The sequence below is a fragment of the Leptonychotes weddellii genome, chromosome 12 (assembly GCF_054177405.1).
Source record: "Leptonychotes weddellii isolate Sample4059 chromosome 12, ASM5417740v2, whole genome shotgun sequence".
In the NCBI taxonomy this organism is placed as follows: domain Eukaryota; kingdom Metazoa; phylum Chordata; class Mammalia; order Carnivora; family Phocidae; genus Leptonychotes; species Leptonychotes weddellii.
The window spans coordinates 22553997-22579934 of NC_138380.1; the positions used below are offsets into that span (position 1 = coordinate 22553997).

Sequence of the window (25938 nt, forward strand, 5' to 3'; positions counted from 1 at the left end):
TCGAGATTATAAATTTTATATATAAATATATCTAAGACTTGAGGAACAATAAAAACCTTTAATTCTCTAAATTTACCTCTGAGGACAGCCTTGGCAATATCTATCCTTCAGGTTTTGAAATATGTAACTATCTGTTAAGTAGTACTCTGTAATTTTAGTTGTTTCCTCTTTAACTAAAGAGTTAGTTAGCATGAGTGTTTAATCATTTTTTTCTAAATCTGTAGGAGTTTTTTTAATTTTTCTCTTTCTTGGTGTTGTTTTAACTTTGTAATCTTTTTAAAGCTGTTCTTCAGGATTTCAAGTTTTATTGACTAGTGGTTAGAGAATATGACTTAAGATTTATAATAATTATCCATATTTCACTTCAGGCAGAAATAATACTTTTTGTAAATGTTTCATATATATTTGAAAATACAATATTTAATAGTTACCTGTTTTTATCTGTTTAATAGATCAGCTTCAGAAAAGGATATGCAAAAGTCAGACCATACTTTTTAAATTTATGAGTTTTTTACTTATATGTTGTACTGTTTCTTTTAATTATGCTCCAAATTGTTATGCATGCAGCATCAAATGGAAACACCTCAAATCACCATGGTAACATAGACAATTCACATCTATCACAGTGGCTTAATATACATTGACAGTTTGTGTAATTAGAGAAAATCAGGTCCATTACAAATAAATGATGTGGTATCCTTTTTTTAATTTAATATGCAAATTGTTGTCAAAAATGAGTAGACCTCTCCTAATTTGATATTTTATCCATTTTTTAAAAACTTAGGCATCTGTTCCTATAGTTATCTGTATTTGATTGGCTCATTGTAATTATGCAAATATTAACAAAATATTAATTCTGAAATACATGGGAAGACTGTCCATTAATGATATTTCAAACTGAAGCCTGAGATAAAAGAAAATTTGACATTCAGCAATTAATGAAGTAAAGACTCAACTGGTAAGAGGTGAATATTAGCCTTATTTTACTCTCCAGAAAAATCTTCATAATGAAAAAGTAAATTAAGCTTTTTGGCTTAAAAATATGTGATTCTAATCCCAGACAGTTATATCTTATAAACTGAGAATTCTGACAGAAGTCTGACTAATATAAAATCTAAAAATATACAGAAAAGCTGCTTTAGAGAATTGGGTGGAGGCAATTCTGTATATGACCCATTTTGTTTGAGTGCATAAACCTACAGGGAAGATTCATATTCTCCAAGGGCATAATAACAAGGCTAAGTATAGCATTCAGTTAATTCACAGAATTACACAACAGTTAAAACACTTCCTTTTTTTTTTTTTTTAAGATTTTATTTATTTATTTGACAGAGAGAGACACAGTGAGAGACGGAACACAAGCAGGGGGAGTGGGAGAGAGAGAAGCAGGCTTCCCACTGAGCAGGGAGCCCAATGCGGGGCTCGATCCCAGGACCCTGGGATCATGACCTGAGCCGAAGGCAGACGCTTAACGACTGAGCCACCCAGGTGCCCCAAAGCACTTTCAATAGACCCTTCCTTTAAAGATATTTTTGAATGTGAATCTTCCCCCCCTTTTTTTTTTCATTCTTTTATGCATTATTTCTACTTGTCCTTCCTTCTGCTCCCTTACTTCCTATCTTCCTCCCTCTCTCCCTTCTTTCTTTGTCTCTCTTTTTCTATTTCTATTTTCTATTTTCTATTTCTTCCTCTTGGCTCCTTGAATCATGACACGGGCTCATTACTGATCTATGCAAGGTCCACTTGCATTTATTTAGTTCGTTAGTTATTTGGTTATTTCAAAGAATGTAATAAGCACCTATGAAAATACTCCCCTTCTCCCAAAAGCTAGCCCAAAAGCTAGGATTTTAGCAAAAAGCTATATTCCCATCACCAACCTATCACCCTGCCCTTCCTGAACAATCAGTATTTCTATTTTTTAAAAACAGATTTGGGGGGCGCCTGGGTGGCTCAGTTGTTAAGCATCTGCCTTTGGCTCAGGTCATGATTCCAGGGTCCTGGGATCGAGCCCCGCATCAGGCTCCCTGCTCCACGGGAAGCCTGCTTCTCCCTCTCCCACTCCCCCTGCTTGTGTTCCCTCTCTTGCTGTCTCTCTCTCTGTCAAATAAATAAATAAAATCTTAAAAAAATAAAATTATAAAACAGATTTACCTTGCATGTTTATTCCCCCAAAACACAAAATTTTAAAAATTTTAATCATTTATACCTTTGTGAAATGGTACTTACTTTTTCCACTCAATATTATTTTGCTACAATCCATTCATATTTATGGCTGTTTCTGTAGTTCATTCATTTGACTTGCAGTATAATATCCCACTGTGTGAAGACTCCACATACCACAATTCATTCATTCTCTTGAGGGTGTCTGGGATGATTCCAGGTGAGTTCTACAAAACATTCAAGGAAGATTTTATTACAATTTTATACAAACTCTTGCAGAGAATGGAAAAAGAGGGAATATTATCCCAAGGTATTCTCTGCAACCAATATAACCCTGAAATCAAACCAAAAAGGAAATGCTAAGAAAGAAAAATTACAGATCCACCTCACTCATGAGTATGAATGTAAAGACTAAACAAAATATTAGCTGATTGAATTCAACAGTGCAAAAGAAAAAAAATTGAAATCAAGTTAGATCTTTGCCAAGCTTCCATGACATAATATTGAAAATGTATAGATGTAGTTCATTACAGTAACAAATTAAAAGAAAAAAAAATTATCTCAAAAGACGCACAAAAGACATTGCTAACATTAAAAATGTATTCATGATAAAAAATACTAGTACATTTAGAATGTAATGAGCTTTTCTAAAGTGATAAGAAGCACCTATAAAATGCCTAGATCAAATATAATCCTAAATGAAGAATGTGAGCAATATTCTTTAAAACTTAGGAGAAGTACAAGGATATCCACTATTGCCACGTCATGTCAAAATTGTATTGTGGATACCAGATAGTGCAATAAGGAAAAGGTGGGGAAGATTGGAAGTGTAAGAATTGTTAAGGGGAAAATGAAATTATAACCATTTGTAGATAACATGATTCTTTACATAGCAATTTTTTAAAAATTTAGGTATAAATCCTTAAGTATAAAAACAGAATTTTTTGAGGGTTTTTCAACCTTAAAACTATTTTGAACACTTGGAAATGGATGATTTTTTATCATAGGTGGCTGTCCTGTGAATTGTAGGATGTTTAGCAGCCCCACCGGCTTCTTCCACCCGTCACCAGTAGTCCTTCTTCTCCAACTGCAACAACCAAAAATGTCCCCAGACATTGCCAAATATCCCCTAGGGGACAGAATTACCCCTGGAGTAGATATGAGACTAATAGAGAAAAAAAATCAACTGCATTCTATATACTGGCAGCAGAGTAGTAGATAATATAATTTAAGACACCATTTACAGTAGTCTCAGAGAATATTAATTACCCAGGAGTAAATCTATAAAAAATGGTTAAGTGCTATGAAAAGGAAATTCTAAGGCTATATTAAAACTTACAGAGGCAGACCTAAATGACTGAGGCACAACTCATGCCCACGGATAGGAAGATGTTATAAAGATATTACATATTCCCCACTGATTTCTAGATTCCATATAGTTTCCAATAATCTAAACAGGATTGTTCGTGGAACTTAAGATGGTTCTAAATTGTATACAGAAGGGAGAAGTCAGAAGACTTCTGAGAAGAAAGAATAGGGAGTGCAGACTTGCCATACCTGTATCAGTCTTATTATGAAACTTTAGGGGCATCTGGTGGCTCAGTCGGTTAAGTGTCTGACTCTTGGTTTTGACTCAGGTCATGATCTCAGGTTTGTGAGATCGAGCCACAAGGCAGACTCCACATTCAGCATGCTTGAAGATTCTCTCTCCCTCTCCCTCTGCCCCTCCCTACCCACACTCTCAAATAAATAAATCTCTAAAAAGTGCAAATGTTAAAAACAAAATTTTTAAATAGTAACCATTCTTTTTTTTTTTTTTTTTTGAGAGAGCGAGAGAGAAAAAGCAAGCATGTGGGAGAGGGAGAGAGAGAGAATCTTAAGCAAGCTCCACACCCAGCACCGAGCCTGATGCGGGGCTAGATCTTAGGACCCTGAGATCATGACCTGAGCCAAAATCAAGAGTCAGATTCTTAACTGATTGAGCCACCCAGGCCCCCCTCTTAGTAAGCATTCTTATAAAAATTAATAAATTGACAATTTTAAATCTAGATGGCAAAGCGTCTTTCTTTTCCATCAACACATTGGACTAGACAGTCAGAGACCTCCTCCTAGTGCCGCAAATTTGAACAGGCAGGAATATATGTACTCACATACTTCTCTTTCATAAACGTATTCATTACTGTTAGAGAGATAATGATTAATTAATAACATAATGGAAGTTATGTATATAAATATATATATATATATGATATTGATTAAATACTCCCCAAAAGAAACAATAAAAGGCTTAAGTTGCTCAAGATAAAGAAAGGTTTTCTGCTAGGGAATGAAAATATACTGAATTCAGAGTATTGCAAAACACTTCGGTTTGTTCCCAAATTCCTCTTAAGATGTATTAATCTTGCCTAATTATTACATGATCTTTTCCATTTTTTTTTCCTTTAATCAAACATTTGATATTTTAGTAGTCTCTCTGGTCACTTTTCTTATAAGAGATTTTATTTAAACTTCCTAATTCATCTGCTTCCCTGAGATGAGTATCACTAAATAATAGATCTTTTCTTATTTTGAAAGTTCAATCAGCTTATTTGAATACTATCAAAGCAATTATAGGTAGTATTTTTATTTCTGAAATAGTGTTCATTAATGATAATGACACTTTGCAGTCTTAAAGCACCTTTAATGCAAGGATCATAAAAACATTTCTACAAGAGAAAGTACTATTGTCAGTTGAATTTCTTAATGGAAAAATCAAGAAGGAGGGTTTGGCTGAGAGAATTAGAAATGCCATTCAACTACATTTCTTGTCCTATTTATTTCATACACCAAAACAATTAGCTAAAGAAAATCATTTTCAACACAAAAAAATGTAAAAATAGGCACATATTTTTGATACTTTTACATTTAGTTTTTATGAAAACATCCAATTGAGTGAGTACTTTAATCAAGGTAAATAAGTGAAATTCTAGAGTATGGTTACAGTGAAATTCTGTAGTATGGTTACACATTCTGGATTCCACCTTTATATTACACATGTGGATAGCAATAATCAATATCAACTCTAAAGGAGAATCTAAAAGCAGTTACTGATCCATGCCAATAGCTTTCATACTCAGTTGTAAAACTCTGTATTATTCTTAAAGCTTTATATAGTGATATGAAATGAAGCATTTATTTTTCACATTTCACATAATTTTAGTTATTCATTTAATAACAATTGATAACCCACTTTTCTAGAAATGGTGTTATTATAATTGTCTGCTATAAGAAGTAGACTCACAAGCTATAATGGCTCAAAAAGAATAGAAATTTGTTTTTTACTCAGGTAATAGTACCAGATGAATGGATGAGTGAACCAGTTACTAGCACAGACCTCCTCCAAACACACACAGGAATCCAGGCTGATGCAAGCTCTGCCATCTTTAACATGTAGCTTCCCCAGTTACCCAGCAAGGTATTTCCATTCTAGCCAATCAGAGGACAAAATGATCATGGACAACCACTCAAGAGGCTTTTAATGAGGGGCCAGAAGTATCACTTGTGTTCATGTTTCATTGACTGGTGCTAATCATTTGGCCACCCCTAACTATGGGGAAGATTGGAAATGTAGCCAAGCTCTCTGTCCAAGAAAAAGAGAGAATGGATTTGGATGATCAGCCAACAGTCTGACTTTGGTGGATCCACACCTTTTTAGGGGAGAAACTAGTGAAGGGGGTCAGTTTAGTTGAAGCGGAAGTCAGAAGAGTCCAGTCGAGTTGGAATTGAAATGGAGATCAGAAGGATTCAGCAGTGGATTTCTCCAACCTGCTGAAATAGTTTGTCTTTTAGACCTGTGCCGTTTGATATGGATCGCTACTGAGCACTTGAAATACTAGTCTGAATTGGAATGATCTATAGGTATAAGTTATAAACAGGGTTTTGAAGATTTAGAATAGAAAAAAATGTAAAATACCTCATTAATATTCTTTATATTGGTTACATTTTGATGTCATACTACTTTGCATATATTGGGTTACACAAAATGTATTGCTAAAAATAATTTCATCATTTCTCTTTTACTTCTTTCTCAACTTCTTTAAAGAACAGCTTTGGGGCACCTGGGTGGTGCAGTCAGTTAAGTGTCCGACTCTTGGTTTTGGGCTCAGGTCCTGATCTCAGGATCGTGAGATCAAGTCTGGCATTGGGCTCCATGCTGAGCGTGGAGTCTGCTTGAGGTTCTCTCTCCCTCTCCCTCTTGTCCTCCACTCGTGCTCTTTCTCTCTCTCTAAGATAAATAAATAAATCTTTAAACTTTAGAACAGCTTTAGAGCTCCAGAAACACGGGGCAGGTAGTACAGATGGTTCTCATATTTCAATACACCATTTCTCCAATTATGAATATTTTGTATTAGTTTAGTACATTTGTTATAATTAATAAACCAATAATGATACATTCTTATTAATTAAAGTCCATAACTTACATTCATTCTTTCCATTTTACAATTAGATATGGGGTTTAACTTAGTTTTGACTTTATTGAATGGAGGGACAGTTGCTAGCTGACTACTAAGAGGGGAAAGACTGTGAGGAACATATTTGGAAATGAAGAATCAAATGTTGTGTCTAGATGCATTAAGTTTAAGATGATTATCCAACAACCAAATGGAGATACAGGTAGTTGGACAAGTCTGCACTCAGGGCTAGATGTATAAATTTGAGACTCATCAGTGGAGGTATGAGGTTAAATTTCAAATTAAAACGGTATGAAGAGGTAGCAGGAAATAAGACAATAGAGTGAGGACAGCTCGCTTAAAAAGTTCTGTTTTACTATTAAGGAGGGTGGATAAATGAGGCAATAGGGTCAGTAATAGGATTTGTTTGCTTGCCTTATTTTTTTTTTAAGATGAGAACTATTAGAACTCATTTGTCAACTGAAGGGAATAATATGGACAGTTTGTTGATGTCCAAGGAGGAAAAGAGAACTGTGAACCTGAATGTGCATGGAGAGTGAGTGAGTGCCTGGGGTCCTTGCACCAGGGGAGGAGTATGCCTGTGACCTGAGGGATGTCTGCATGTGTGCCTTTGCAGGAGGGAGGAGATTAATATGAGAGTACATGCAGGGAGTTGTTAGGGTTTGTGGTGGAGTAATGAGGGAGTTTCTGTGTGCCTGCTGCGCTTTCTCAGTGAGAAACGATGAGACAAGCTGAAGTGATGGGGGAGGCACGTATTGGGTATGTGAGGCCTGACACAGTCAGTCATCCAGAGCGGGGAGTTGGACCCGTTGGGAAAGTGTGGAAGGATTCCAGAGCCAGTGTTGACCACACACTTGATATCTGAGGTCATGAATTTAAAGTAAGACCAGACGGCAGGTTGGCACTAGATGAAGCAAGGGAGGTGCCTAATGTGCAGAACTTAGGGGGGCACTCACTCTCATAGTCCTGCCCGAGGCACCTCACATGCCTCAGTGTAGTCCCGGCCCTGCCAGACATTAAAGTTTTAGGATTATCTCAAACAATATTCAGCTGCTTGAATATAGGCAAAGAAAATATACAATTGAGTTCAATCATGATTGTGATTTGGCAGAGGAATAAAATTGGTTAGAGGGAAGGGGCACCTGGGTGACTCAGTCAGTTAAGCTTCTGCCTTCAGCTCAGGTCATGATCCCAGGGTCCTGGGATTGAGCCCTGCATTGGGCTCCCTGTTCTGCAGGAAGCCTCCTTCTCCCTCTTCTACTCCCCCTGCTTGTGTTCCCTCTCTTGCTGTGTCTCTCTCTGTCAAATAAATAAATAAAATTTAAAAAAAAAAATTGGTTGGAGGGAGATCATAGAACCCAAGCAAGAACAGGAAGGAAGAGGAACTATCATGGGGGTGAAGTATAATGACCAACTGGGGGTGATAAATGAATCAATAAATTTAGGGGATCATAGAAATTTTGCAGTGGAGGCAGAAGGTGGTCTCCAGAGAGTAAAATTTGGGAGATGATATAGTTCCTGGAAAGGACTGCTTTTCGAGTGTGCTCATGGTAGTGAGTGGTGAGATGCCTGAGAGGGTTGATAACGGGAAGTGAGGAAGTCAGCCAATGCAGAGGCCAGGATGTTGAATCATCCAGGTGGATGGTGAAGCCACCAAGCATAACAGGACTAGGGATGGAGAAGAATTCAGAGTCAGATGCTCAAGTCTTCCATGAACAAAGGCTGACTGATATATGTAAGAGTAACCTGATTCCTAAATAATCAAACTATAATATGAGTCTAATTCAAAGATATAGTTCTGTTTATTGATTGTAATAAATACTTGATAAAATAAACTGGATAAGGAAAAGGTGAGCATGAATAATTGAAGTTCTGTTGAAAATTGCTATTTCCTGTGACATTTTGGTCAATGACTTAAGTCCAATATATTCATTCTTTTAAGGGTGCCTAAGATTGCTATACCAACTGATTTCATTTTTAGCTTTCTCATTTTTTTCCTGCTTATCCAGTAGTGCGGGTCATTATGAGAAAGAAAATGGATAAAGTTTTGTAGCAAGAGGGAAGAAGGAAAGTAATAAACATGATGATAAACTGAGTGGCTTACACTTATAAATATATTTATAATATTTGCTCATAAAGGTGAATGAATTATTCTTGCATTGCTTTTTGCACTGTGGAAATAAGATCACAGGAGCATTAAGTGTAGGCAAAGGAACGAATGATGATGATGATGGTTTTCCTTTTATTGCACCCCTATCGTGTGCCAGCCACGCATTAAGTGCTTTATATACATCATCTCTTGTGACCCTCAGAATAGCCCAGGGAGGTTGTGGTTCTTATGCACGCCTGACAGTTGAGAAAACAGATTAATGAGGGTGACTTGCCCAGATCACGCAGGTAATTGGCAGAGCCAGAAATCAAATTCAGTCCCTGAATCCCAAGCCCATACTCTTCCCCAGAACAATGTTCGACAGAACCAAACATTTGCACATAAAATCTTCATTGGATGTATCATTTTTTCCTACAAAACATGTTGAAGTGCTTGATATACTTAGGAATAAAAATATAGTTTTTCCAATGGATTTCTTATTGAGAAAATATTCAAGGAGTTATATAGACTCTGAGAGCAGTACCTGACGAGTGTAAGTTACATCAGAGCCCCACATTGTTTGTTTCCATTTCTCCACTAGTGCACATCAATTAAAAAGTTTTTTAAAAAAATTAATGTACTTCAAAATTTCTGAAATAACTAAGTCTAGGAGATAAAGTCTAGGGGAGATCTATCTATCTATCTATGCATATATATATATATATATACATGTATATATACATATATATATTTCTTACCTGTGTTGTGAGTAAATCATAATAAAGTGATGGATATTTTGAGACATTTGTCATTTAAAATTTTTTTCTGGACAAAATGCCACTCAGTTACATTTTTCAAGGGTGGCCAGATTCATACAAAGGGTATTTTAAATTTCTACTTGTAGAAATTAGTAAACAGCATGGCCTCTCGTGGTTATTCAAGGCTGTTCTTAGTTACATAGACCACAGAACCAGGGCAATCATTTGAGATGAGCCAATGTGTAATGGAGTCATTCTTCCTGTGAAAGGGTTGAAGTAATTCAACTGCAAACCTAGCCCAAGAGCAGAAATCAGATTAGTAAAGTAAGTTGCAAGAGTGGTTTCTAACATCACACTGATAACAGTGTGAAAGGGATTCTGAAGTTCCCTTCATTTGTGAATAAAAAAGATGAGAGGTGACATAAATGCAGTTCATAATGTTCTGAAGACAGTGAGTATGAATTTACTTGGGATCATTAATGAGTGCCTCATTTATGCTTTACTGCAATTTATTGATTGTTCCCTCAGTATGGAGCACTGTCTTTGGTTCAGTGCCTACAAAGATTAGAGATACACTCTGCCTTTATTAAGGAGACCTCCTTTGTGAGGAAAGCAAAGGGTCCACCCAGTGTTGAGCACATAATAGGCTCTCAATCAATATCTGTGGAATAAATGTTTTGACCCAGTATGGGGATGAATAGTAAAAGTGTGTGGAGTGTAGAGAGTGCTATGATAGAGTAGGGTAGGATGCAAAGAGGGGCTTGGGCTCCTGCTCTGGGTTTAGAAGATCAAGTTTCTTTAGGTGCGACCTTTGAGTCACATCTTAGAAGGAATTACATAGAGAAGAAGGGTTAGGAGGAAGGCGGAAGTGAATTTATGGATAAGAACAGGTGCAAAGACAGGATGGTAAGAAAGAGCATGACGAATTTAAAGAACTGGATTTTAGGTAGAGGTGGCATTGTGTTGAAAGAGGAGAAGGAAGATTAGTGAGGGCGACTTGAGGAAAGCCATAGATGCTCACTGAGAAGTTCTTATATTTTCATACAGACACTGGATTTCAAACACAGCATTGCCATAAAACAATAAAGGAAATAATAGTTAATACTTATATAATGCTTACTGTGTACTAAACGTTTTACATATTTTAATTCATTTAATCTTCACATATCCATCCTAGGTAGGAACTACTGTTAGCCCATTTTAAAAATGAGACACGTGAAATATAGGGAAGTTAAGTAACTGACCCAAGATCATACATCTAATAAGTGACAGCGCTGGGGTTTGTACTCAGTGATCTGGCTCCAGAACCCACACTCCTAGCCACTTGAGTATACTGCCTCTTAAGACAATGTCAAGTGTAGTGTAAATTGCTGTTGATAATGATATTTGAAGTATTTCAGTTGAAGAATTATTATTTTTGTGATAATACATCTCTCGCTCGCTTGCTTTCCAATAAACTTTCTCAAGTTGGAGAACAGAGATGTAGAAATACCTGGAACACTAGGAATTCTATGTAACTCAGAGCACATTAACGAGAATGTGTTACGTGAGTGGCGTTCTTCCAACTTAGGTATCATCGTGGTAAAAAAGATTGAGACTGCTCTTGTAGGAGATAAGAGATCATTCAGTAAGGGATGTAACATTGGGGATTTTAGTTAGAGAAATTAAATATTCCTTTATTCATGAAGAAGATCACATCAGAAGTTTTCAAGTGGTATATAAACATTGGGAATTGTTGATGATGTTAATATGAAATTCATAGTGGATATGTATTTTTTTTCTATCCAGGAATCTTTCCCATTTGAATTTCCATAATCCCTTGTCTAGATATCACTTAAAGAATTTTCAACACCCTATCTATTACTCTGCATTGGTGTGTACTGGAAATACTTATGGGGTGAATAATAATCATCATAATAATATCTAACTACCCCATGCATTGTTCTGTGCACTTGATAGCTATTTGTTTATTTAATTCTTATAAAAGCCCTATGAGAAAAGTGTCATTATTATCTCCATTTTTCAGGGGCGCCTGGGTGGCTCAGTCGTTAAGCGTCTGCCTTCAGCTCAGGTCGTGATCCCGGCGTCCTGGGATCGAGCCCCGCATCGGGCTCCCTGCTCAGCGGGAGGCCTGCTTCTCCCTCTCCCATTCCCCCTGCTTGGATTCCCTCTCTCGCTGTGTCTCTCTCTGTCAAATAAATAAATAAAATCTTAAAAAAATATGTTATCTCCATTTTTCAGATGAGGAAACGAGCATTTAAAGGTTAACATGCTCGAGGTAACTAGGAGTTCGGTTTTGGTCAGGTATGGCAAATGGGTTTCCACTTGAGCGTTTATGGAGTAGCTCACATAGTACCAGTTGATTGGAGTCCTCTTATTTGAATCCCCAATTCCTCATTTCTTTCTTGATTTATGTATAAAGTCATTTTCCATATGGATTAATAATAATGACTTAAATGCATATGACTCTTCTAGGACTTCAAAACATGTCGATATTCATTGTTAAGTCCCTACATGACAAGTGAATACAAAGAGACATAGACAAGTTGTGGAAATAAATGGGAAGTGAAGTTAGCATGGCCATGTGGGTCTTGACTCTCAGACACTGCTCTTTCCTTCCTGCTGTGCTGTCTTTTGTGGCCTTAGTAATCTTTGCAGATGCCAGGTATCTATGGTCTCATCAGAGACTTCACACTATGTCCAAATCTTAGAAAGAGTCCAGAGAACAGAGGAAATTAGACATCTCTGCATTAAATACTTGGAAAGCACCCTTATTGCTACTATGTGATTGTGATCCTATTTATTTGCAAGTTATTGTCTTAAGTCATCCATTTTGTTTGATAAATTAAATGCTTTAGAATTGTGTGATTAGGGCGCCTGGGTGGCTCAGATGGTTAAGCGTCTGCCTTCGGCTCAGGTCATGATCCCAGGGTCCTGGGATCGAGTACCGCATCGGGCTCCCTGCCCCTTGGGAGCCTGCTTCTCCCTCTGCCTCTCTCTCTCTGTCTCTAATGAATAAATAAATAAAATCTTTAAAAAAAAAAGAATTGTGTGATTATTGGTATTGGTTAAAAACTCTGCAAGTAGAATAAAGAACTCATTATAAAATAAAATTATAAAATGGACATATATAACTATCTGTAGTATATATTTGGGGAGAGTACAATAGGAAAAGAGATAGCAAGGAGGAGACACTTTCTAGCACAGTATGGAAATTAAATCCAATATGCTGCGACAAGAAATTCAGGGGAGGGGGCCTGCAGAGAAAAGATAGACACAAAGAAAAGGGATTGATGTCAGGTGAATTTGTCGAGATAGCACAGAGTCATCCAACAAGATGAAGGGGGGAAGGGAGAAGCTGAGGGCTGTTAGAGAACAGGAAGGCTCTTCAGATAGTGAGGCTCCATGCAACAAGTAAACATTGGGGTAGTGATCCCTTTCTACTCTTAAAACCTGTGATTCTGCAACAGTTAATAAGAGGACAAGTAAAAGTGAGCAGAAGCTATGAAAAGAGAAAAGCTGAAAGCTTCTTAGAGAAATGGAAGTTTAGAAAATACTGCATTTCTGGGGCGCCTGGGTGGCTCAGTTGGTTAAGCGACTGCCTTCGGCTCAGGTCATGATCCTGGAGTCCCGGGATCGAGTCCCGCATCGGGCTCCCTGCTCAGCAAGGAACCTGCTTCTCCCTCTGACCCTCCCCCCTCTCATGTGCTCTCTCTCTCTCGTTCTCTCTGTCTCAAATAAAAAAAAAAAAGAAAAGAAAATACTGCATTTCTGGCATTTCTTGCATCTTGCTGCCCTGCCCCAGTGAACTAGGGGAAATTTTATGACCTGAGCAGAGTCGGGACTTCCCAGTGATTGCTGTCTTGCCCATTGGGAGGGTCCCAACAGTGGTCCGCATTGATATACTCGTGGGCAGAGGTAACAGAAGCAGGGGCTGAGAAGAGAAATTGAAGAGGGAACTGCTTTAGAGTGGAGTTCAAGTCCAAATAAAGCCAAACCCGAGGGAATGTGGCTAGGACGGTCTCCTGCTGGATTTTGAGTTGCTGTTTGTAGTTCATACATATTCTGCAGGAGGTGTTATGCTTCAAGACATTTACACTCGTCGCTATTGACTGTCACTCTCTGCAGCCAGGATGGAATATTCAGCCTATCACCTTCTATTTATTTAACTGTTATGTACATTGCCTAACTTGGATACTCACCATTTACTTTCTAATGTGCATAATAAAGCATGTCTTCTTCCTATATGTATGTCTGGGCTTCTTTTCATGTAGAAGATATTATGCTATCAAGAATGACCTTGTATGGATTGCAAGCTTCATAACTCTTACTACACACAATATATTTTTATCTACCATTCTTTCTTAGAGAAAAATAAGCTCAGTAGCTATCTTACTAAAGCTTTATTAACATTGTTTTCTAAACATTTATAGGTAGTGCTGGGACACCTGTCACTTTTAATGAAAACGGAGATGCTCCTGGACGTTATGATATCTTTCAGTATCAAATAACCAACAAAAGTGCAGAATACAAAATCATTGGGCACTGGACCAATCAGCTTCACCTAAAAGTAAGTATCAATATAATTTTACATTAATGTATGTAGTTCTCAAGGAGAAATGCTTTATTTTTAAGTTTATAATATAAGTTTTGTTAGAATTGTCTTGTAATTATGTTTTTAAAAAATGTATGATTTTATCCTTTCTTCAACTTTAAAATGTTATGGAAAATCTCAAATGTCTATAGAGAAATCTGCTATCTGGAGGGATTTAATGAAAGACCTCATTTCCTTTTAAGTGACTGCATTGTATTTAGGGAAATTTGGCCCTTTTCTGAAAGTCTCACTTGTTTAAGTGTTGGTACACTGTGTGTGTGTGTGTGTGTGTGCGTGTGTGTGTGTTGTGGGGGAGGAATGGCAGTGTGCCACGAATGATTAAATTTAGGCTTAAAAATAAGTGTATTTCACCTTTGCCATCTCATAAATTGAAACCTTATGCCTACATCTGATTGATGGAAGTGAATCATGATCTGTATTTACATTACCTCTTTGAATTGCAACACTAGAGAAAGTTAATGTACCCAAAAGTGATGTTCAGAGCATTTAACAGCTTTAGGGCTAACTGCTGTCCCTGTCTACCTCGGTTGGCATCAAGGCCCAAGACCCACAGATCTTGCCATTCCTAGAAGTAAATGGCCATGTGAGGAAAACTTGGAAAGCCTAGCCTGAGTGGGGTCCCAGGGCCTGGGGGTGGTGCCAAAGGTGGGCATTTGCCTGCCTTGGTGTCACCAACACGGAGGGCTCAGCCTCCTCCTACTGGTTCTGGCATGTAGGATGGCTGTGGGGTAGAAGAGCTTCATCAAATGTGCCTGGCTGGTGGCAGCCCTCTCGAGGGGCTCTTCCAGAGAAAGGGTCTGTGGGGACATTGCAGAGAGCTATGTGGTGCTGGCACCCACCAATTATAAGGGGCTCTGGAGCAGGAAGTTGATGCTGAACCTGAGGGATAAGGGAGGCCCAGAAAGGGAGCAGGACTGTCAATGGCTATATGGGGAAGGTGTAGGGGTGGTTGGAGCAGCATCAGCTTATCACTAGATAAGGAATGATTGCACCTTTCAACAGCCCATGGTGTGGTATCAGCTCACACTGGCTTCGTCCAGCATAGAGAAATCAGGAGTGTGCCCTGTAGTCTCAGCTAAGGGTTGGAGTTCATTCGTTGCGCACGTCTTCGATAAATTGTAAAATAGGACTATTCACAGGAACTGAGGGGCCGAGGAGCTGCTCGTTGCAGCAGCATGTTTCCTCTGTAGGCAGGAAGGTGCTTTTAAATGCTTCAGATAAACTAGAAACATATCCATTTACTGTCCTATGATTCTAATGTCTATTTCATTCTCTCCTACAATGAAAGTATCTCCTCTTCTTGATTCTCAAAGCCGTCACAATGCTGTGAGAATTGAGTTTATTTCCTAAATGAATAATTAAGTTCATTTCCTAACCATACCTTATCCTAGCTAGAAGGTAAAAAAGGCTTACGACATACAGGAGGGTGGAGATCATTCTTGTCTGTGTGTGTTTAGCACTTGTACATGTGCTTTCTTGTGTTTGAACCCACTTAAAAGACATCGGTTTGGTATTTTTAATACATTTTTCACTTTCTGTATCTCCCAATATAGTGGTATGCTTATGCAGCATCAACCACCAAAGTTTTCAACAAGGAAGCAGATGATGAGAAATAACAAAATTGGAATATTTATGATCTGTCTTTGAAATGACTTCCTGATAATTATCACACTTCTGCATTCAATAATGTGCCAAGACAGCTAATATTTCCAACTATTGGTGTGCTTTGTAAGACCACAGATCTACAGTTTACTACATGTAGCAGCCTCAGGAAATCTTATCTATTGTTCTGCAACCCAAACTGACATTTATCAAAGCATTGTTTTGATAACTCTACAGGTTATTAATGCCAATCTGAAAATCAAGAGCTTTGTGGCAAAAGCCCTTTGAAAGTGGACCTATGTGGAATAACATAATTAAACATGACAAAAAAAGTTTGTAAGGGTTAAAAGAGGGAAGCTACTTTTTATCTGATGTTTTTTTTTTTTAAAGATTTTATTTATTTATTTGAGAGAGAGAATGAGAGAGAGAGAGAGCACATGAGAGGGGGGAGGGTCAGAGGGAGAAGCAGACCCCCTGCTGAGCAAGGAGCCCGATGTGGGACTTGATCCCGGGACTCCAGGATCATGACCTGAGCCGAAGGCAGTCGCTTAACCAACTGAGCCACCCAGGCACCCTATCTGATGTTTATAAATGCCAAACTGCCTATTATATTCTTATGATTAAGGATATACCTAACAAAATTCAGTGGTTTAAAAATATGTGCACTGGGGCACCTGGGTGGCTCAGTCGTTAAGCATCTGCCTTCAGCTCAGGTCATGATCCCAGGGTCCTGGGATCGAGCCCCACATCGGGCTCCCTGCTCGGTGGGAGGCCTGCTTCTCCCTCTCCCACTCCCCCTGCTTGTGTTCCCTCTATCGTTGTGTCTCTCTCTGTCAAAAAAAAAAAATCTTTAAAAATATGTGCACTAATATATAATATTAAGATACCTAAAATATTTATATGTACAAGTACATACACACACATCTGTCTATGTGCATGATATATTTATTATAAAACTTCATGTTGAATCTCAAGCTGCTCTTTTATGTACATTTAACGGTGCATGAAAGTTTTCTGTTTATTATTGTGTTATTGTTCATAAAATATATCAAAGCAATTTGTAAGAATTATTTCTCATGCATGATTATGACCATTTGTAACTAGATAGAAGTGCCAGCCTTTACTGAAACAGAGAGAATGTATCTCTCAGGAGAAAAGTAAGTGAATTAGACTGGGGGGAGAGACTGTAAGTCAAGAGTTGGCTTCTGGAGCCTAGCGGGACAAATTGTTTCTCCTTGGATCAGTGACCTGGTTGAAGGTCATCTGTACGAAGGAGTACAGGATGCTTGGAAGACTAAATAAATATTTAATAAATATTAAAGTTCTGCTTAGATAGTAGACAAGGCATGGAACAAATGCTTTGCTTCATTCAGTTTTATCATCTGTAAAATGGAAATATTAGCAGCACCTATCTTATATGGTTGTAATAAGAACTAGATGAAACAATACAATAAAGCATTTAGTCCAGTGCTTGGAACACATGAAATCCATAGACATTACCTATTACTAATCCACTATCTCGTGATTCTATGTGGCCAGTGGGAGAGCTGATAATCCATGTGGTGAGTAGAGCACTACTTATTAGAGAGGCACTTGGATTTTCTTTAGAAAGTTCTGAGAGAATCTCTTCATTAAAATGCTGACCATTAGTCTCCATCGTCCACTCTTTCTGCCTGTCTTTAATATTGGCCTGAATACTTCAGAAAAATCTGTCTACACTTAAAAAGCAACCTTTATGTAAGACAAATACAAACTTTCTTTTTTATATGGTAGCATATGGCTAGGTATTATCAGCTAGGCAGTTATTTTTCGAATGGATTGGATAAATTCCTTCTGTGCACATACTCAGTGCTAAATTTTGAGACAAGACTAGTGAGTGGTTCTCAGGGTGCTCACAGACTGGAAGGATAGACCAGCACTCAAACCAACAATGCTAGCAGAGGTACACTGAGCAAGGGGCGTGCGCCGTGTCTCGGCGGCAGCCCAGAGAGGTTCCTAATCTGGCCTGACTGCTGAAGACAGCTGTGTTGAGGGACAGGGGAGGATACTCTCCTCCATGTACTCCATCTCTCCTTAATCTATTAAACCAGATTTTACAACAGATTTTACACTCTCAGTGGTAAGTATTTATCAGCCAGTTATCGGTCTGAATTCTATGTATTTTCGAAAAGCCAGTTTTTCTGGCTGAACTCAACCATCAGACAATTTTGTACACAGAGAGTGTACAATTAAGCATGTATGAGTGTGACAAATTTGCCCTGCATGTACCTTTAGTGGAGTGAAAGAATTTTTATAACGAGTAGGTTTTTTTTTTCCTGGAAAATCATGAGGTGTTTTATTTCCTTATTGTTCCAAATATTATAGTTTCTTTTTCTTTATTATGGAACTAACATATGTTCTTAATTTAGCAATTAGAATCAGTTAGTAAAATTGTTTAGTTTGATTTAGGTTTTCTATTCAGTCATCTCTGTCCAGGCATGAAGGGCGTGTTGTCTACTTGAGAGTGAATCTGAACAATTAGGTCTCTCCGTTTTGTGAGGCTGAGTCTCCCAAGAGGCAGGTGGTCCTGATTAGTGATTATAAAACACATTGTAACCTAGAGGTTCAGAGTAAACAGCTGAGCCTGAATTGCGAGAAGAAAGCCATATGCTTCTTTACGTCCGCAGGGAGAAGGTATATGGAGGTTCCTGGATGTACCTAAAATAATGCAGGGCTCACTTTTTTTACTTCCAATCAGAGCTACTTTTTTTTTTTTTTTTTGGATTATGGTAGGAATGAGGCATATGGTTTTACTTGTCTTATTGTTTTGTTTTCTTCTCTTTTTATTCAAGTAAATAATTTGGAGATAAATAAATGTAGTAAAGGACAGTGGCTTCATAAGTGTCTCAACCACAATTATTAGTGGCACGGTGTCAACTGGGAAGGGTGATTTGAAGGACAAGGGCTTCATTGACCGTGATTTAATTTTGAGTGGGTCACTCCATAGAAGAGAGTAACTCTTGACCAGGTACTGAATCCTGAACCTCAGTTTTCTCATCTGTTAAGTGGGGATAATAAATAGGCTTATTATGAGGACTGAAGACTTAGAATATAGTGGTCAAGAATGATGGGTGCCTGGGTGGCTCAGTTGTTAAGTGTCTGCCTTCAGCTCAGGTCATGATCCCAGGGTCCTGGGATCGAGTCCCACATCAGGCTCCCTGCTCTGCAGGAAGCCTGCTTCTCCCTCTCCCACTCCCCCTGCTTGTGTTCCTGCTCTCGCTATGTCTCTCTCTGTCAAATAAATAAATAAAATCTTAAAAAAAAAAAAAAGAATGAGACCTCAGGGGCGCCTGGGTGGCTTAGTCAGTTGGGCTTCTGCTTTCAGCTCAGGTCATGATCCCGGGATCCTGGGATCGAGCCCCATGTCGGGCTCCCTGCTCAGCAGGGAGTCTGCTTCTCTCTCTTACTGTCCCTCTGCGCTCTCTCTCTCTCTCCCAAATAAATAAATAAAATCTTAAAAAAAAAAAAAAGAATGAGACCTCAAAGTCAGAAAGAAAGATGTTTGAATTCCATCCTTCCATTCATGAGTCTTATGGCCATGGGCATGTCATATTACCTCTTTTAGTCTCAGATCCTTCATCTGCATGAAAACAGTCATGACTGCTTCACAGAATTCATGAGACAATTAAAGGAAATCACATACACAAAGATCCTAGAACATTGCTTGCTCCATATTCAGGATTAAATGAATATGGTAATAATAATTTGTTTCATTTTGTTTTGCCACTGTAATCAACCTATTATATATATTATATATTATATTATATATATTTATATATAATATAATATAATATATAATATATATTCTCAGAGAATCTCTTCATTAAAGAGTAATAATAGATCTTATATATAATAGATTATAATAATAAAATCTTCCTATACCCTGTGGGACCTCAGAGGTGCTTACTGGCTTACTGGCTTCTGATACGAACCTTGAAGGAGCAACATCCATTGCTACCTGTCTTGATAGATTCTCTCTGCCTTATCTGTCCATCTACTTGGTTTGAGCCTTGTTCCCTAAGACATTCAAAAGGATTTAATAAGATCCATCTATCATAGCAGGATAAACAAACAAACCCAGTAAGTTAGGAAGAAAGAATAAAGAGAGTTAATAAATTTTAGTTAGTAGTCAAGTTTGATTTCCTCACCAGCAATTACAACCAATAGATTCATCTAGGCTGTTCATTTGAGTAAGAATCATGCTGATATTTTAAGAACATACAAAATTATGCCATATAAAAATATAGTTTCCAGAACAAAGTGCCTGCGATGTGCCACTGCTGAGATATTTTAAGAAATACAAATGTATGACATATAAAATGTGGTTTAATATGATTAAAAATTGAGATGCTGGATTCAGTTACCTTGATCTCATTGAAGACAGATTCCTGGAGTAATCTAATAGTATCCAGGGAATCTAGTAGCTTATCAGGGAAAATGTAAGTAGAGCATTAAAAGGTCTATTATTATTGATGAAAAATAGGTGAAGTCACAGGTGCTTAATTAGTTATTTTAATAAGTAATTGTGACAGTGACATGGAAAGGGAAATGAAAACTAAAAAATGATAGAGGTCAAATTAGAAAAGGCAGATCAAAGAATATATTGCGACTCAAAGAAGGACTTAGCATAAAATACAAAATGCCTCTTTATACCAACACCAAAGAAGGGCAAAGAAAGATGGTGATTCTAGACTTTTATGGGGATAATAAAGTAATAAAAATCATAATAAGTGGTATTTTAATCCTTATTCTCACCTTGGGAGGAGTAAAGTAAGAACAATTTTAACTTGATGAGTAGAATAGGAAAGGTTAAAATAAGGTTATAAATATAAAATGATAATGTAGAATAGAAGAATAACTGGTAAAAAAAGACATTTTCTTATGGTAGATTTACTAAAATATATGTGAACCCTGTATGCCAGGGTACTTTTAAAAAGCTCAATGGACACATCAGTGTTATTTAAAATCTACAACGAACAAGAGAATTACAAGTAAGAACTGCAAAGTATTATATACGAATAAAATATGTCGCCACCAGCTATAGATAGAGGTCAGTTGCTGGTAAGGGCATGAAATTAAAAAGGATAAAGTTACTGTGTCTGTTGATTGAATCAGAAGTTTAGCATGACATCTTTCCTCAGAAGTTCCACTATTTAAAGAAGGAAAATAGAGCCAGAAGCTGGATCCTCCCCCAAGCCCCTATACCATTTTATTAAGGTTATAGATCCTTATCTCTAAATGAAGTTCTAGAAATGTGCAGTTGTGTATATGTCGGGGGGTTGAGACATAAATCCACAAATAAATGACAGAGGGATATAACAAGGACACATAAAAGTACTAAATTTTACTATTACTTGTTTGCTTTTGTTTGTTCTAAAATCATTTTTAATTCAACTTACTTTGAGATAATTGTAGATTTACATGCAGTTGTAACAAATAATAAAGATCTCATGTCCTCTTTGCCCGTTACCTTGAAAATTATAGTGTGATAGCACAACACAACAAATTGACATTTATACGATCCACCAGTTTTATTTAAATCTCAATTTTGCTTGTATTCATGTGGTGTGTGTGTGTGTGTGTGTGTGTGTGTTTAGTTCTGTGCAATTTTATTACCTGTGTTGGTCCATGCTTCTACCACTATAGCCAGAGTACAGAACATTTTCATCACCACAAGGATCCCCATGTTGCCCTTTTTTTGCCAGATCCACTTCCCTCCCATAAGCCTCCCCCAGTACCTGGCAACAGCCAATGTGTTCTCTATTTCTACAAATTTGTCATTTCAAGAATGTTGTGTAAAAGGAATTATACTGTATGTAATCCTTTGAGTTTAGCTTTTTTCACTCAACATAATTCCCTCATAATCTATCCACATTGTGTGTTCCTTTTAGTTGCTCAGTATTATTCCATGGTATGGAAGTACCAAGTTTGTATAACCATTCACCCTTTGAAGGACACCAGCAAAATAATTATGAATAAACCCGCTATGAATATTTGTTGAGAGAGAAACAGGGAAGACTGATGTCTCATCTCAGAACTGAACTAATTCATTTTTATATGACCGTTTTAGAGTTATACTTAACCTTTTAATTCAGAATGCTTTTAGAAAATAAGAAAGAGAACATTATTGCTGTAGCATGTGCCTTACATTTATAACTGGCATAGCAACACCTTGGATGACACCTACTACAATTGCAGCATATTCCCTAAGGAGAAAAAGTTCTTCATTTAAAAATAAGACCACCTAGGTCCAGCTCCTTTGAACATCAGTCTGTGAAAACAGACCTGCATTCTTGCCTCTCATGCTTCCCCTTTCTATTCCTTCTATCAATACTGCACTAAAGTTGCTGTCTGTGGCACCAAAACTCAGAGTTCCCAAGACTTCCTCAAAGTTGCCCCTGCTCTATGTTTCTTAAGTTGTTCTAACACGCTGGTAGGCTTTGCTGTATTCGTTCTCATCTGACTGTTTTGTAGCTGTCAGATCTGTTGCTACATGGCATTTCTTTTCTGCATTCAGGCCATGATTTTAGATTCCAAAAATCAGACATGACTTCTAGATTAAGCTGCTGTATGATTTTTGAGACTACTGATTAAAACTCTTTGTAAAAATGTCTAAAGGGAACCCAAAGGGACTACTGACAATGGAAATCTCCCAGTAAGGACACACTTTGAGCTTGGGATCTCTGAATTAAATTTTTTTAAATGGTACAACTAATGACCCTATCCCTAAGGTTAGCTTCTCCAAGAACCAGTTGAATTTTATACATGATATCCATAAAATGTTTGATAGAGATGTGGTTTCATGTTGTTCAAGGCACAAATGGACTTAAAGGGAGACCCTAGGAAGCTCTGTGATGATGTGGAAAGCATCACTAGAGGTTAAGAGACTGGTTTTCAGCCTGAGCTCTCACTAATCCTGAGAGATTTGTGCTTTTCGACTTAATATGTGGGGTCTCAGTCTCCATGTTTTTAAAATTGGGAACCAAATATAGCTTTTCACTAAAATTTCTTCCAGATCTATTATTTTCTAATTGGATACTTAGATAGTAGAGTTTTGTAATATGTGTTTTCTTATTTATTTACTTACTGTTTTTTAACTGAAAAACGTACTCTACAAAATGTAAGGCCTCATTCATTCACCATTCATATAGAAGTAATGCTCCAGTGTAAACCTCACTGGTCAGAGGTCTTCTGTGATTATTTTCAACTTGGGGTATTTATTTGAAGGAGCATGGCTGCTTACAGCCTATGAACATTAAAACAGAAAATGGGAGAGGTTACTTTTGTTTTAATAAACGTGTAAAAATTATTAAAAATGGCTATGCTATTAGTTCTCTCTTGATTTTGCAGACAGGCATTTTTATAATATGCTTTAAAAAATAAGACTATGCTCTAGGGAAGCTAAGTTTATTCTGTTAGATGGGCTGAAATCAAGCAGGACTAAGTAGAAATAACTAATGTGATTTGAGAAATGCTAGTTTATTCGGAAAGCACTTTTGCAGCAAAGATAAAAGAGAGGGAGCTAAGTTCTGTGTGAAGAATTAGGGGATGCCGTGGTAGAGAAGAACAGCCCACATCTGAACAATAAATGGGAGCTAGGCTTATTTTTGCTCCCATAAAAAGGGAAAAATAAAATGATTTCAGAATTCCCACTGTGGCATCTCAGATTTGGTTGCATTCAGCTTGTGACATTGAGACAATCAGTGTGCAAACATTTATTATTACCCTTTTACCTCGTTCACAGTAAGCAGCTTTGTGTTTGGAGGTAGATGAATCGGGACTCAGGCACAGCGATCACGTCTTGATTCTGCCTTCATGCCTGCTTATCCATTTCCCCGAGTCTCTCCAGAGTTCTCCCCACTCTTTCTCAGCTTTTCACATATTAGTATGTTAAACTTTTCTCCTGAGATGAAGTTTCACATCTGTTACTAGCCGGATAAGCAATTACCAGGCATTGCATGAAAAATAGAACTTTTTTCATATCCTTTAAGAGAGTCTGAAGAAATAATTGGCCTGAGAAAGTTAATGCCAATCTACTACCCTTTTGACACAGCCTCCCACTGGACAATTGGCTCATTTTTTTTTTCAGAGTTTGTGGTGGCTCTGAATATTAGGAGATTGCCTCTTCTACAAAAAAAAAAAAAGAAGAAGAAAAAAAAATTTTTTTTTCTAAAACTGTTGGAAACTTGAAGCTGAAACAACTTCCAGAATGGTAACTGTGGGTCTTGTCCAAGTCAGCATTTTCTCCAACACCTTCCTCAGAACACTGGGTCTGCAGGATTTTAAATAGCGGCTCTCTATGCACACAAAAGCTCCCTGGTCAAATAAGTTTAGGGAATGTCAGGACAACTGTTTTTCCTTTGTTTTGTTTTCCTGAAATACTTGTGGAGCCTTTAATATGCTAATGCACATCATGACTGACTGGGAAGTAGGCATCGGATGTACTGTTTAATACATTGATTTGACCATGAATCCCTTTTTTATTTGAAGGACATTTTGCGGAACTAATATTCCTTGAAGCTCACTTTGAGAAATGTTGGCTTAAGATGAATTTTCCACCTAAGCTGAATTTCACATTTATTAACTCATTTAATTTTTATCATAACCCTGTGACTTAGATACTGGTAGAATGACCATTTTTAGAAGAGAAAAGTAAGATTAACAGTAAATCGCTTTATTCAAGTTCACTCAGCTAGCGGAAGCATAAGGGAAATGCATGGGCACACACAGCCCACTCCAGTGTGCAGGCTTCTAGGAATTCTGAAGAAGTAGAATCAAGGAGAAGTGGTGAAATGATTGAATATGGAAACCAGGGAAAGGAGGATCTGGTGATGGCCTAGGGTAGATGAGGATGCAGGAGAAAGATTTCAGGGAAAAGCTTACCTTGGGACAAAGCTCCAAGGAGGAAGTCACACTGAAGGTAGATGGAGCTTGAATGTTCTGGACAAGGGACATGAAGGGAAGGCATGCCAAGGCTAGGGAGTAGATTGAACAGGGGCAGAGGGGGGCAGACTAGGAATTTTCATGAAGACCAGAGGGAATGCGAAGGGGAATCATAGAAGATCTACTTAAAAAGTGAATTTTCAATTTGGATCTCAGCTTTACGTGTGGATATGATCCTGTAACTAGCATCAATAACTGTAAAGAAATGACCTGATCACCACTGGGCATTAGGAAGAATAAATGCCATTGGCCTACAAAAAGGTGGCTTTCAGAGACGGTTAAAATTTAACAATGCCACTTGACCATTTACATTATTAGGGAATAGGTCTGCTTTTGACTTAGGGCTTATTTGCTACAAAAAGAAAATTATCCTTTATTCTAACTGCAACTTTTTTCTTAGTTTTTCAAGTGGGATAAGCAGGTTCTCTTTTTACAAAACACCTCAGTCTATTCTCTAGTATTTTCTTGAACTTTGTGTTGACTTGATCTCATTTTAAGGAATTTAGGGAATTTTAAGGTAGGGATAGCAACAATTCAAAATTTATTTAACAATTATTTCTATAATATTGGTTAGTAACAGGGTACTAAGCAGATATCTTATAAATTAATTTTTACTAATTCCCCCTTATTCTTGCATATGTAAGTGAATAACTCAATGAACAAACTCAGGAAACATTGCAGCGGAGTTTTTAGTTCAATTGACAAATTATAGACCCTCTTGGTATATGCCAGAAGACAGACAAAAGTAAAATTTCTTTTGCTAGAATACCAACTGCTTTTGCCCTTTCCATAAAAACTCCAAAAAACTAGTTGGCCAATGATGATACATTCTACCAGCATCAGAGCAAAGCCTTGTTGTGATGTCCATTGCCTGCCATAAGCTTATTAAAACTTCCCTGCTCCAGAATGGAGGCTGACCTCATCAGCACACTACAGTTCTGATCCTCATCTAGGAATTGGAGGTTCCTATTAAATACCAACTAGTTCCTATTTGATTGAATCTTTTTAAAGGTCAAAAAGGTTTCATATGTGAAAATACTCTGTAAACCTCAAAATGTTCTAGAATTGTTAGCTCTTATTTGTGAAGGCCGTAATCATTTTGTATAGAGGATAATAGTCACACAAAGTCACATTTTATATATATACAATAGAATATTATGCAGCCATCAAAAGGAATGAGAGCTTGCCATTTGCAACGACGTGGATGGAACTGGAGGGTGTTATGCTGAGCGAAATAAGTCAATCAGAGAAAGACACGTATCATATGACCTCACTGATATG

General features: G+C 37.5%; 1 protein-coding gene across 1 annotated transcript in view; it reads left to right on the forward strand.

Moving 5' to 3' along the window:
- GRM8 (glutamate metabotropic receptor 8) overlaps nt 1-25938 on the forward strand; it is a 651221-nt gene that overhangs the window by 520531 nt on the left and 104752 nt on the right. The window contains exon 7 of the mRNA XM_031023364.2: nt 13892-14028. Within this exon, the coding sequence (XP_030879224.2) occupies nt 13892-14028 (137 nt within the window). The remainder of the gene's footprint in view (nt 1-13891; nt 14029-25938) is intronic.